This window comes from Haliotis cracherodii, unplaced genomic scaffold (assembly GCF_022045235.1).
Source record: "Haliotis cracherodii isolate W230 unplaced genomic scaffold, xgHalCrac1.p SCAF_6, whole genome shotgun sequence".
Classification (NCBI taxonomy): domain Eukaryota; kingdom Metazoa; phylum Mollusca; class Gastropoda; order Lepetellida; family Haliotidae; genus Haliotis; species Haliotis cracherodii.
Window position 1 is genome coordinate 46718216 of NW_027266319.1, and position 14666 is coordinate 46732881.

At 42.4% G+C, this 14666-nt stretch overlaps 1 protein-coding gene across 2 annotated transcripts in view; it reads right to left on the bottom strand.

Annotated features, from left to right (window-relative positions):
- Window positions 1-14666, bottom strand: part of LOC139445586 (uncharacterized) — a 62745-nt gene that overhangs the window by 31424 nt on the left and 16655 nt on the right. The window contains exons 2-4 of one of the 2 annotated variants that reach the window (XM_071226742.1): window positions 13446-14133; window positions 11407-11515; window positions 9533-9598 (exon numbers count right to left, since the gene is read on the bottom strand). In XM_071226742.1, coding sequence (XP_071082843.1) covers window positions 9533-9598; window positions 11407-11515; window positions 13446-13843 — 573 coding nt within the window. In that variant the 5' untranslated portion in view covers window positions 13844-14133. The remainder of the gene's footprint in view (window positions 1-9532; window positions 9599-11406; window positions 11516-13445; window positions 14134-14666) is intronic. The other variant, XM_071226743.1, reaches the window with a different exon arrangement.

The following is a 14666-nucleotide window of genomic DNA, read 5'->3' on the forward strand; positions in this document are numbered from 1 at the left end:
ACAACCCTACATAACCACTCAGTATATCACAGCCAACTCCCACAACCCCACATAGCCACTCAGTATATCACAGCCACCTCCCACAACCCTACACAGCCACTTACTATATCACAGCCACCTCCCACAACCCTACACAGTCACTTACTATATCACATCCACCTCCCACAACCCCACACAGCCACTCAGTAAATCACAGCCACCTCCCACAACCCTACACAGTCACTTACTATATCACAGCCAACTCCCACAACCCTACACAGCCACTCAGTAAATCACAGCCAACTCCCACAACCCCACATAGCCACTCAGTATATCACAGCCAACTCCCACAACCCTACACAGCCACTCAGTAAATCACAGCCACCTCCCACAACCCTACATAACCACTCAGTATATCACAGCCAACTCCCACAACCCTACACAGTCACTTACTATATCACAGCCAACTCCCACAACCCTACACAGCCACTCAGTAAATCACAGCCAACTCCCACAACCCTACATAACCACTCAGTATATCACAGCCAACTCCCACAACCCTACACAGTCACTTACTATATCACAGCCACCTCCCACAACCCCACACAGCCACTCAGTAAATCACAGCCACCTCCCACAACCCTACACAGTCACTTACTATATCACAGCCAACTCCCACAACCCTACACAGCCACTCAGTAAATCACAGCCAACTCCCACAACCCCACATAGCTACTCAGTATATCACAGCCACCTCCCACAACCTTACATAGCCACTTACTATATCACAGCCAACTCCCACAACCCTACACAGCCACTTACTATATCACAGCCAACTCCCACAACCCCACATAGCCACTCAGTATATCACAGCCACCTCCTACAACCCCACATAGCCACTCAGTATATCACAGCCACCTCCTACATCCCTACATAGCCACTCAGTATATCACAGCCACCTCCTACATCCCTACATAGCCACTCAGTATATCACAGCCACCTCCTACATCCCTACATAGCCACTCAGTATATCACAGCCACCTCCTACATCCCTACATAGCCACTTACTATATCACAGCCAACTCCCACAACCCTACACAGCCACTTACTATATCACAGCCACCTCCCACAACCCCACATAGCCACTTACTATATCACAGCCACCTCCCACAACCCCACATAGCCACTTACTATATCACAGCCAACTCCCACAACCCTACATAGCCACTTACTATATCACAGCCAACTCCCACAACCCTACACAGCCACTTACTATATCACAGCCAACTCCCACAACCCTACATAGCCACTTACTATATCACAGCCACCTCCCACAACCCTACATAGCCACTCAGTATATCACAGCCAACTCCCACAACCCCACATAGCCACTCAGTATATCACAGCCACCTCCCACAACCCTACACAGTCACTTACTATATCACAGCCACCTCCCACAACCCCACATAGCCACTTACTATATCACAGCCAACTCCCACAACCCCACATAGCCACTCAGTATATCACAGCCACCTCCCACAACCCTACACAGTCACTTACTATATCACAGCCACCTCCCACAACCCCACATAGCCACTTACTATATCACAGCCACCTCCCACAACCCTACACAGTCACTTACTATATCACAGCCAACTCCCACAACCCTACATAACCACTCAGTATATCACAGCCAACTCCCACAACCCTACACAGCCACTTACTATATCACAGCCAACTCCCACAACCCTACATAACCACTCAGTATATCACAGCTACCTCCCACAACCCCACATAGCCACTCAGTATATTACAGCCACCCCCCACAACCCTACACAGCCACTTACTATATCACAGCCACCTCCCACAACCCCACATAGCCACTCAGTATATCACAGCCACCTCCCACAACCCTACACAGTCACTTACTATATCACAGCCACCTCCCACAACCCCACATAGCCACTCAGTATATCACAGCCACCTCCCACAACCCTACACAGCCACTTACTATATCACAGCCACCTCCCACAACCCTACATAGCCACTCAGTAAATCACAGCCACCTCCTACATCCCTACACAGCCACTTACTATATCACAGCCACCTCCCACAACCCCACATAGCCACTTACTATATCACAGCCAACTCCCACAACCCCACACAGCCACTTACTATATCACAGCCAACTCCCACAACCCTACACAGCCACTTACTATATCACAGCCAACTCCCACAACCCTACACAGCCACTTACTATATCACAGCCACCTCCCACAACCCCACATAGCCACTTACTATATCACAGCCAACTCCCACAACCCTACACAGCCACTTACTATATCACAGCCACCTCCCACAACCCTACATAGCCACTCAGTAAATCACAGCCACCTCCTACATCCCTACACAGTCACTTACTATATCACAGCCAACTCCCACAACCCTACACAGCCACCTCCCACAACCCTACACAGTCACTTACTATATCACAGCCACCTCCCACAACCCCACATAGCCACTCAGTATATCACAGCCACCTCCCACAACCCTACACAGCCACTTACTATATCACAGCCAACTCCCACAACCCCACATAGCCACTTACTATATCACAGCCACCTCCCACAACCTTACACAGCCACTTACTATATCACAGCCACCTCCCACAACCCTACACAGTCACTTACTATATCACAGCCAACTCCCACAACCCTACATAGCCACTTACTATATCACAGCCACCTCCCACAACCCTACACAGCCACTTACTATATCACAGCCACCTCCCACAACCCTACATAGCCACTCAGTAAATCACAGCCACCTCCTACATCCCTACACAGTCACTTACTATATCACAGCCACCTCCCACAACCCCACATAGCCACTCAGTATATCACAGCCACCTCCCACAACCCTACACAGTCACTTACTATATCACAGCCACCTCCCACAACCCTACATAGCCACTCAGTATATCACAGCCACCTCCTACATCCCTACATAGCCACTCAGTATATCACAGGCACAACGCACAACCCTACATAACCACTCACTGACTCAGTATTTTACAGCCACAACACACAACCCTACATAACCACTCACTGACTCAGTATTTTACAGTCACAACACACAACCCTACATAACCACTCACTGACTCAGTATTTTACAGCCACAACACACAACCCTACATAACAACTCACTGACTCAGTATTTTACAGCCACAACACACAACCCTACATAACAACTCACTGACTCAGTATTTTACAGCCACAACATACAACCCTACATAACCACTCACTGACTCAGTATTTTACAGCCACAACATACAACCCTACATAACAACTCACTGACTCAGTATTTTACAGCCACAACATACAACCCTACATAACAACTCACTGACTCAGTATTTTACAGCCACATCACACAACCCTACATAACAACTCACTGACTCAGTATTTTACAGCCACAACACACAACCCTACATAACAACTCACTGACTCAGTATTTTACAGCCACAACATACAACCCTACATAACAACTCACTGACTCAGTATTTTACAGCCACAACACACAACCCTACATAACAACTCACTGACTCAGTATTTTACAGCCACAACACACAACCCTACATAACAACTCACTGACTCAGTATTTTACAGCCACAACACACAACCCTACATAGCCACTCAGTATTTCACAGTCACATGATATTGGAATTTATCATATAATGGGTAGGTTTAAGGCAGGATAAAGCCAATGGATAAAAACGATATCCGTTGGGGTCATATGCGGATAGAGATGCAAATATCAAAGGTCAAGTAGGGACTACTTTCACTGTTTATAAACAAACATGGCGTAGTCCTTGTCATTCGGCAATCGAGTCAGAATTAACCATCTGGAATGTGGAGAAACTACAGCGATAATTGTTATCATTATGAAAAGAACAGTCTAATATACTGAAAATCAGTGTCTAACTGTGAAGTAGCTCAGGCATTTTACAAGTTTTGACAACTTTGGAGATATAATTTGCGAAACAATTTAGCGAGGGCACTAGCCAAGCGGGATCACTTTGCATATCTGTTCTTGTAGACCTCTGCGGTTTGGAACCTTTTCCACAAATTGAAACAGTTGGGTTTGGCCGAAATATGTTCGAATTGTTATCTTGTTCGTTTTGTCACTGTGTACATTTGACTGCACTTCTAACGTTGTAACAAAACAGGCCAACTGTCAACAACGTCTGAACGTGGCCGTGACGTCTCAGATACTAGGGTTAGAGTAGCTTCCCTTTGACAAAGGGCAGTTACTCTAGCAGACAGACTGATGGATTGCTGCGAAAGGCAATTAAAAACAATTGTTGTTTTGCGTATATGTTGCTTCGCCACTGTATAAGAAACAGATTCCAGTTGGAACTTTAATGGCTACTGTCACTGTCCGTCTGACACATCACTTACCCTGTAATAAAGCCATTATAAAGCAAATGTAGGGAGAAATGCGCTAGAGATGTGCTTCATTCCTGTTCCCTTTATGGAAAGGGTATACAAATTAGCATCGAATTTGAAGTCTTTTACATGGGGTCGCTTTATGCTATAGATGGCAATATAGTTATTATCAATTACAACAATTTCATATCGTTAATTGTTAATATTACTTCCCATCGCTGACAATTCCGATTATCTATCTTTTTAGCCAGCCCTACTTATCCTGCATTACTCCTTAATGCATTTACTGCTATTTTTAGACATAAAGACAAAGCTGTGAAAAGGTCTAGCTGCAGAAGACCTTGTTCCAAAACAGCTGCCACGTGACCCGGAAGTGGTGACGTCACATAAGAGCACATTACTGCTTAAATAATAACATCTGAAGAATTCATGGGGAGGTAGCACTGCGATGGGATGAAGCAATGTAGGTTAAGTATCCAAATGTAAAAAATATTAGATTTTAATAACTTATCCTGCATTACTCCTTAATGCATCTTTATCAGATGGTGCTCCGAAATAAATTGTCGTCAAGATCCCAATAACCAGTACAGGATCCTGAGTGAAGACCGGAAACAATGACCATTCCCGTCAGAAGGAAATCGAGAGTGTGAAGGATATGGGAACACCAGGTAATGGAACAGTAATAAACGCCAGAGAGAATCAGTGATGCCAGGGGTTGGTGATCTGTTGAGCCACCAAGGGACCAAAATGATGAACACCAGCAACATCCTCTAAGGCCACACCTCGTGGCTTGAAAAGACAACATGAGAGTGCCAAAAACTTCCTTCCATAATAGACTTGATGGAGCAGTTGTAACTGCTCACTTCTTGTGAGGGTTGGGGTAGGCCCGTTTCATATGCCTGGAGAATGACCGCCAACAGCCATAGGTAGATGGCATTACGGTTGACCTCTGTCTGTGAAGTAGGGTAAACCGAAATAAATAGCTGCTTCGCGGAAAGCCCACACTTGGCATAATAACAGCTTCCCTACATCACAATCGAAGAAAGTTGAGGGATGGTGAATGACCTGTCTGGCTGTCCTGGGAGTTAATCCTTGGCAATGAAATCCCAGCACAACCCAAGATGAATGTCCCCATGAGCTCCCGTAGACGTCTGAGGTTGTCAAAAGATGATGAATGCAATGGCTCTAAGGGAGCCATCCACAACAACTGTAAAACCATGTTCAGATCATATGCTGGTGGTCTGAACTTGATCTCTTGATCTTCCAGATGAAACAAGAGCAGCAAAGCTTGTAATTCCAGTACTTTCGTCATTCGGCGATCTTCTGGAATGGATAGCACCAAATTAATGGCAACTAGGTATGTAGAAATAGTAGAGCCTTTGAGGTGAGGTGACATTTGCTGTGTAGGAAGAGTAGAAATTCAGCCAAGTATCTGCGGGAAGCAGAGGTCCTGATGCCTTCTCTACCATAAGACTCAAAGCAACATCCCTTGTCATCATACAGCCCCCTAGGCACCTTATGCTCTCTGCAAATGTACCAAGCGTGTCGGATGGGATGTGTCAGCTTGCTGTGTGGATGGAGTAGAAGGCTTGGCCAAACCGGAAGTTTGAGTGGGTTGTCTCTGGTAAGATTTCTGGGCTCCACGAACCAACTTCTCAACAACCATCAAAAGGCATGACCAAAATCAAACTAGGTTCCGAGTGTCTTCTCAAGGGACGCTGAGGGCGTTTGGATCCGTAACAGGGGAGATGTAGGTCCTCGGAGATTCTGAAAAGTGTCAAAAAGGTTGCCGTCAAGGACATGAGTGCCATCAGCCACATCAAACAAGTGAGTACTGTCAACCTAGGATCGAGAGAAACAGACGTCGGGTAGGACCAGACAGTGTCCCACTTGTCCACATCTGGTCCCAGGATGGCACTATGGAAGCCAACCTGTCTGCCATCCAATTGTTGACTTGGTTCATTACAAGATGTGTGTCCAAGTCCGGCACAAAGGTTCCCCCTGAGGAGTCTGAACGCTAGTATGTTCACTTCTATGGACAGAAGAGCGACTCCGTGAACAGCAAACAGATCTGAATGATTTAGAGCTGCGCTGGGAGGAACTGGGAGTGTTATAACCATGTGATGATCTAGCATGAGAAGAAGGCGGAGGATCTCTGTCTACAAGAGCGCCACAGAGGCAGATGAGGAGAGCACTGGTGGCAAGATGGTGACCTGAAAGGACGTAGTACAGTTGGCACTGTAAGTGGAGTCAAGGAGCTGATAGGAGGCACTGATGGTGTCGGGACTACCAATAGGGTTGCTGCTGCCGGATGTGTCAACGTCAGATGCCTTCTCTACGTCAGAGGTGGCACCGCCACCACCACTGGGGCAGTAGGTGAATGAGTTATAGGTGTAGCAGCTGGCATCAGGTGCGCCAGAGGTGCTGCTGGCGCCATGGTCAGTCAAAACATGGACTGCATCCAAGCTTGCATCCAAGCTTGCATCCAACTAGGAACCATAAATGAGGCAGATAGGACATGCTGTGGCTTCAGGCAGCTGGTAGGGCAGCTGTTGACATGGTTGAGCAGTTGGTCCAGGGAAGTGGTTGTTACCAGATGGTGCAGTTGTAACCTATGGCACTGGTGGTGAGTGAGACGTGCAGGTGACCGAATTCGACTGTGGCAACTGCCGGAGCAGTGCTAATTGTTTTAGATGGGGATGCATCGAGGTCAGACATGATAGGATGATGGCAAACATGCTGCGTACATCATTTCTGTGCAGCCTTCAAATTGAGGGAGAAGTCCTTTAGAGATAAGGGGCTGCTGAAACAACACTACAACAAAGTCGAACAGGAGTCTGTGCAATCTAGACTGAGGGGATGAGGGTCCCTGCTAGTTTGTTTTAGTGACAAACAATACAACAAGTCATAAATCTGTAATTTATGCAAAATCAAATTCACAAACGTTCAAACACTCTACAAGACACGGAAGGTAATTTGTAACTCAAAAACTCTTTGGTTTATAAGAGAGAGATTTACGCAAACACCCAAAACATACACAGTGATAGGTAATAAGTAGAATGAATTACCAATACAAAAGAAAACAAGAGTCAGCAGAAAGATGACATATCCTCCGGCAGCTGTCTGTAAAGTAACCACAAGTAAATGTGCAATTCTGTACGTAATGAGTCAAGAGTTGAATGTTCTTTTAGAAGCATACATTGTTTACCAACAAAAGATCCACCATGGTCGCATCCATATGAAATAGAAAGTAAAACGTGTGTTTCTGTGTGTGTTTTTTTAAGCAAACAAATGACAAATTACAAGAAACAAGCGTATAGTCAACGAAGTCATCTATATCCCCCACCCATTTTAACACGTTATGGTCCCAAACCAGGTAACTGACCCAACATTTCTCTTAGCCTATGTCAAAATAGCTGCAATGGAAATTCTAAAATAAACATTTCTAAAACTCCTTAATATCAAATGGCACCTGTTCAGTATGTACTTTATATATAGACATGCAATGTTTGGCAAGGAAATATTTAACAATTCATTTGTTATACTCCATAAGTGAACCCACCCTATATGAAAACTTAAATCCAACTTGATGCCATGGAAACGTAAAAAATAAAAAAATAAAATTCCTAAATAGCAAAAGGCACCAATTCAGTATGTGCCTGGCAGACATGCAAAGTTTTGTAAGAAAGTATTAAACGTTTTTTGAGTTATGCTCCAGAAACGAACACCAGTCTTATAGAACCTAAGTCCAACTTGTTACCATGGAAACATAAAAAATAAATATTTATAATATTCCTAAATAGCAAAAGGCACCAGTTCAGTATGTGCCTGGTAGACATGCAAAGTTTTGTAAGAAAGTATTTAACAGTTTTTGAGTAACGCTCCGGAAACGAACACCACCCTTATAGAACCCAAGTCCAACTTGTTACAAGGGAAACGTAAAAAAATAAAAATGTCTAAAATTCCTAAATAGCAAAAGGCACAACTTCAGTATGTGACTGATAGATATGCCAAGTTTCGATCAAATACACTGAATTATTTTCGAGTTCTGCCCCGGAAAAGGAAATGATTACGGACGGACAGACGGACGGACAGACAGACTGGCTGATTGCTATATCTCCCCTCATTATATGCCGGGGGAATAAAAATTCACAACACAAAACAATGAGAGCGTGGCCACGTGGCAAATTCAAAATGGCACAATGGAACAACATTACGACCGAAATAACCATTACTAAAGGCCACAAACTTGCGGGAATTTAACATAAAATACGTATGGATAAGACCTTAAAAGCACAAACCATATACAACAACACAATATCAATTAAAAATGAAGTGTAAATAAGATGCAAAGGATGCTGAAAACTGCAGAATCTTGATTTCACAAGCAACACATCCGACTGTGATGACTGACAAAGCAGTAATGCACTCCTATGTGACGTTACCTCTCCCGGGTCAAGTGGCAGCTGTGTGTGGGTATTGCTACACCACTGGTTGGAACAAAGTCTTCGGATTTCTGTCAAAAAACAGCAGTAGAGCATTAAGGGGTAAAGGAGGGTAAGTTCAAAAAGTAACAAGGGCAAAAGTAAGCATGGCTCACTAATACCCTCGACTCGTCTAGTGTGTCAGTGGTTTCGAATTAAATAATGGTTAGGGTTTGAAAAATTCATAAAAAAATGGAAAATTAATAATAACAATTTATTTTTTTTGACTGCACCCCTCCATATGACACAGATTATATGTACTAAGTTTGAGATGAATCCACTGAATAATTTAAGAGAAATCATGCAGACAAAGTTTTCGGACGGACGTTAGGGTTTGAAAAATTCATAAAAAAAATGGAAAATTCATAAAAACAATTTTTTTCTTTTGACTCATCCCTCCATATGACAAAGATTATATGTACTAAGTTTGAGATGAATCCACTGAATAGTTTAAGAGAAATCACGCTGACATAGTTTTCGGACGGGTGGACGGAGCCTTGGTATAACAATATACCCCCGACCTAAAAGGTCGGGGGTATAATTAGTTTGTAATGTTTTCAAGTTTCAACTTATTGTACATGTTGTACTTGGTGGATTAACCCTGGTACTCTGGTGCCTAGTTACCTTCTCCACAGCAAAATCTTGAATACCATCCAGTGTGATGTGTTTTGGAAGCGCCAACAGAGGCATCTGAAAGCATCACTATCTTTCAGTCATTTCTTTATGTAGCTTTATCATGTTAGTATACAATTATTGATTTTATATGATGTTGTACCTGTTTCAATGGACCCTTAAAAAGGAATATCAACCTCGAACTATGGGGATTGGTCGATCAAACTTGCTGACTCAGTTGATGCATGTCATCGTATCCCAAAGTTTAGATCAATGCTCATGTCACTGAATTGTCTGGTCCAGGCTTGGTTATTTTACAGACCACCATCATATAGCTAGAATATTGCTGAATGTGGTGTTAAACAACACAAGAGTGCTCTGAGAGCACAACATCCCCCGTATAAATATTTTGAACAAGTTTATATTTTCTTTGTATTTTATGAAATAACAACAGTAGATAGCACTGCATTTGAAACAAATTGTGCAGAACATTTTTTTGGGAGTAATCCAGTCTGAATGCTAATGCCATAAGGATGTAGCTCACCCACAAAAGCCTTATACAAGGAAACTAACTATAACTTAACTATAGTTATAGTTATAGTTACATATTGTGATATTCTCTGGAAACTGGAGGAGTAGATTTCATGAAACTCCATAAAACAGGGGTAGTAACTCTGTCAAAATTTTTTGAAATGAAGCGGGTGTGATATGCGAGCATCAACATGTCGACATCTTGTGTGTAGAGTGTCAGGGATATTCTCTGGAAACTGTAGGAGGAGTTGATTTCACAAGCTTAGTACCCTCTCTCACAATTAGGCAAATGAAGCTCCGTAAAACAGGGGCAGTAACTCTGTCAAAATTAGTCGAAATGAAACAGGACTGCGATATGCGTATCATCAACATGTAGACATCTTGTGTGTAGAGTTTCAGGGATATTCTCTGGAAACTGTAGGAGGAGTTGATTTCACAAGCTTAGTACCCTCAGTGGGACGGACGGACGGACGTCCATGACATAATCACCCTTCGGCCATTCTGGCCCGGCGGGGGATAAAAACCAACTACAATAACATGAAAAAGCTACATAAACAATGACATCATGACCTCACATAAAACCTACAATAATAAAGAGAGAAAAGCAGATTCATCATATTAAACCATGATAGCAACAATAACATCTTCGGCAAATATCGTTTTTTTCGGGTCCTTTATTGACCTCATATTAAGTCAATTGTTATATTAATTCTAATCTATTTTTAGTAACAAGTCAATAACATATATAATCAGCCCCTCCTTAGGAGTCTATATGTGTTGACATGACTGCTTCTATGCTGATGAAAAATTGTGGAAACTTTGCATTATAAAATATAATCTATTATCATACCTCCATGTCAGAATGATGAGATCTGGTTGGTCCACGTGATTTTTGTATCCCGCCATGGAGGGAAATAAATTTCTCAGTGGGGGAATAAATCTCTGATACCTCTCCACATGCTAGTCAGGCTGCACATGGATTTCTGAGAGGCAGAATAAATCTCTTATGCCCCGCTTCGAAGCAAAAGGCCGCACACGCTTTTCGAGTCAATGGAAGTCACGTGACATAGCACAAGTAACCTCAGCTCAATCAAACAGCTGTTTTCTAGCAATTTTCAATTTGTTTGAATTCTTTTAAAATGTCATAATAAAACATGTTGGTAAGATAAATTTGTTGTAGCAAGATCACTCAGGGTACATGGAGTTTTATACGTCCCTCATTAATCCCGGCAAGTGGTATAAAACCTAAACTCAATGTACGCCAAGTGATCCTGAGCACTACAACTTATATTGTTTCCCGAACGTCAAACAGTAATCTTACATAAATTCTTCATATGCAAATAATGTCCTCCTACCTCAGCTGGCATCTTGATAAGCCAGAGTCTGTAGTTACCGACATCACCATCTAACTCATGAATCCTTGAATCAGAGTTAACAAACATCGCAGCATTCCCATTTTCTGAACTGAAACGTAATAATAGACTGTGCAACATAGCTGATGAGGCTCCATCAGACTGCATAAGCAATGTTATTCTGTTACCTGTCTGAGTGTATATATCAGAAGTTAGCAGCTTCACACTTTAAGCCAGTCCAGTGAGACACATGTAAAAAGTATTTTTGAAACCGATTATAGATGACCAGACAAGATTTCATTGCAGCAATTATTAATATCACAAATACACCCGACAAAAATGAAATATTTGTACATGGATAAAAGTGAGTGGTGTCAGGCAAGACATACTGAAAGTGTGTTGCCACTCCCAGAGGAAGGGTCACAAAAATCACAGCCGGGTCCAACATCAATATACCGGTACACAAAATTTGTATTATTTTATCAAATTACGCATTAATGATTTAATAATGGCCTGAACATCTTCAAATGTCCACTAAAACCATTGCTAAGGTAATTCCTTAATGTTTCTGCTTCACAAGGTTTGCAAGTTTTTGTTGAGATGTCAAACAGAAGTGCACAAAGGATGCTACCTCCTGATGTGAGCTCAGGATGTTCAGGCCAGGCGCTAGGGAAAAACTAGAGGTTCAGAAGATTACCTTTTTGGCGTCAACAATCTTAATTGGGCTGAGGGCTGAGCTATTACTGCTTAAGAAGACTTTTTCTCTTCAAACATGTGTCAAACACAATAGTATAGTATAGTATAATATAGTGGACTTTCATAAGCTGATTTCTTTCCATGGTACTTGAAGAATGAATACACACAGTTCTTATATTGTCGTTTCAAGCCAAAGGGCATATTGAGCATATTGTTTTTATTACAATTATCGAACAATAATTATCATTGTTTATAAATCTAAGAATATTACCTCTATTACATCATTGCCAGAAATCCTGTATTTTGGCTGTAATCACACCATACTAAACTTTCAGATTTTCAACTGGGGTCATCTTCACTATCTGGAAAACCTCCAGTCTACCAGAGACAGATGATTGGGGAGTTTTGTTTGTTTGTTTGTTATTCAATGCTGCACTCAGCAATATTCCAGCTACATGACTGCGGTAGGTAAATAATTGAGTCTGGACCAGACAATCCAGTGACTGACAACATGAGCATCGATCCACGCAATGGGGATCGATGACATGCATCAACCCAGCCAGCGAATCTGACCATGTCAAGTAAATCCCCTTAAGACTAAAGTCCATCACAGATTCACAGATTTCTACTGAGCAAATAATTGGTCCAGATGGGTAACAGGAAGCACCAGATGTGCTGGCAGCACAGACGACTGTTGTGTGTCGGACAGTGGATCAAGGAGAGGGGTAGATTGTTTATCAGTCTGGGAGATAATGTCATCAACCTTTCTCTTGGTCGCATCCTTCCTCTTAGCCTTTGTGAAAGTGTCACTAAGGTGAAGGATTTCTTGGAAAGAGGGCGACAGAGGGGACAGTGACCTCTGTAGAGGTAGATTCTCTGCACTTCCAACACTTTATGTGTGGGTCGCCTGAGATAATAAATCAACATTTGTGACAAGCTGACAGAGGAGGGGAGGATGCCATAATGGAGAGATGGAAAGGTAACACTTATGCAACTAGAACTTACGAATCAAAACTACTAATACATTAGTAGAACTAAGAAAACACCTGTTTAAGTCTAGTGGCCTTGAAGAAAAGATTTTCACAAAAGCTGCTGGCACAAAAATGCACCAAGGTTGCCATTTTAATTATTCAAAATGACCTCTCTGCATTGCTGTGTGACTTGTGGCATGTTTCTGTGTACTGAAATTAGGATAGATCTACTGATGAGTTGAGTTGTTTTGAAGAAGAGGGTTTTCTAAGCTCAGTGCTATTAAACAGATGGAAGGGGATGTGTGCACAGATGGAGACGGAAGCTCACTTTGACGGTGTCAAGGTCAGCTGAATACTTTGGGATTAAACATTTACCTCTTGGACTCAAAGCAGGTGATCATTTGTAGATTATCAGTCTTTTCACTTTGAATTTCCAGGGGTGATGGTGGCGAGGAAGTCACGGGTGATGACCTTGTTGATGGTTTCACAGAGATAGCTTGACCTTCATCTTCTGACCCAGACAACACCAGGGCTTTAGAAACATAAGCCTTTTTCCCAGATTTTGTATTCTTCTCCTTGTTAGATAAATTGCTTTTGGCTGCTGACTTTGGTTGAGGAGGTGAAGTTTGTGATGACTGAGAGGCATGGCCACCATCTTCCTGTTCACCTGCAGATGTGCAGGACAAAGAATCCTCTCTGCTTAAACCTGTTTCTTGTGTGAACTCAGAACCAGACATTGCAGCTTCAGCACTTGTAGGTTGTAAACCAACCATTATATTGATGTTGCTACTGGAATGTGCTACAAAAGACTTATGTGGTAGTAGATGCTCCCTGTGATACTCAACACCTGACTCCACACATGAGTCACGCGATGTTGTCAGTTTAGAAGATATTGACTTGGCAACTCTCAAAATATCAAGTGTGACTCCCTGATCATCTGTTTGTTCTTCAGAAGAGACTTTGTCAGGCCCTCGTTTCCTTACCCCCCTCAAAGGGACCTGAGATGGAACTGCCAGGAAGGAAATGTTGGACGGTCATACACAGACTGGATTCCTGTGGGATACTGAAACAGAAATAGCAGGAGTAAGTAATGTTATCCAATATATTACTGTGTAAATATGTAATGAGCTTAAATCTTCATAGCTTAAGTCTATGGCTGACCATCTGGTCTAAAATTACAAAGTTGAAATAAAGGACAAACATACGCAATAATAGTCAAATGTTACAGATAAAAAATAAATGCTACAAATAAAGGTCATTGTTTACAAACAAATAATGAATTCAAAATACAAAACAATCCAATGAACAAGTAGCAAACGAAAGTTTCACATGCAAGGAAAGAACAAAATGTAAAGAAAGTCAGTACACAAAGAGGACACTAAACTGCTATCGGGCAACGTTGACAACACAGACTGCCAGATAAGACTGCAACTTGTAAAAGATTCAGAATTTAATCCCAAACTTTCTGACGATTTTGAACCCATAACACTCTGTGATTTTGTAATATGGGTTATAGCAAAAAGGGCCCCTCAGCAAAACGTCACCAGGCGAAAACGTCACCGACTGGCGAAAACTGCACCTCGACTCAAGCGAAAA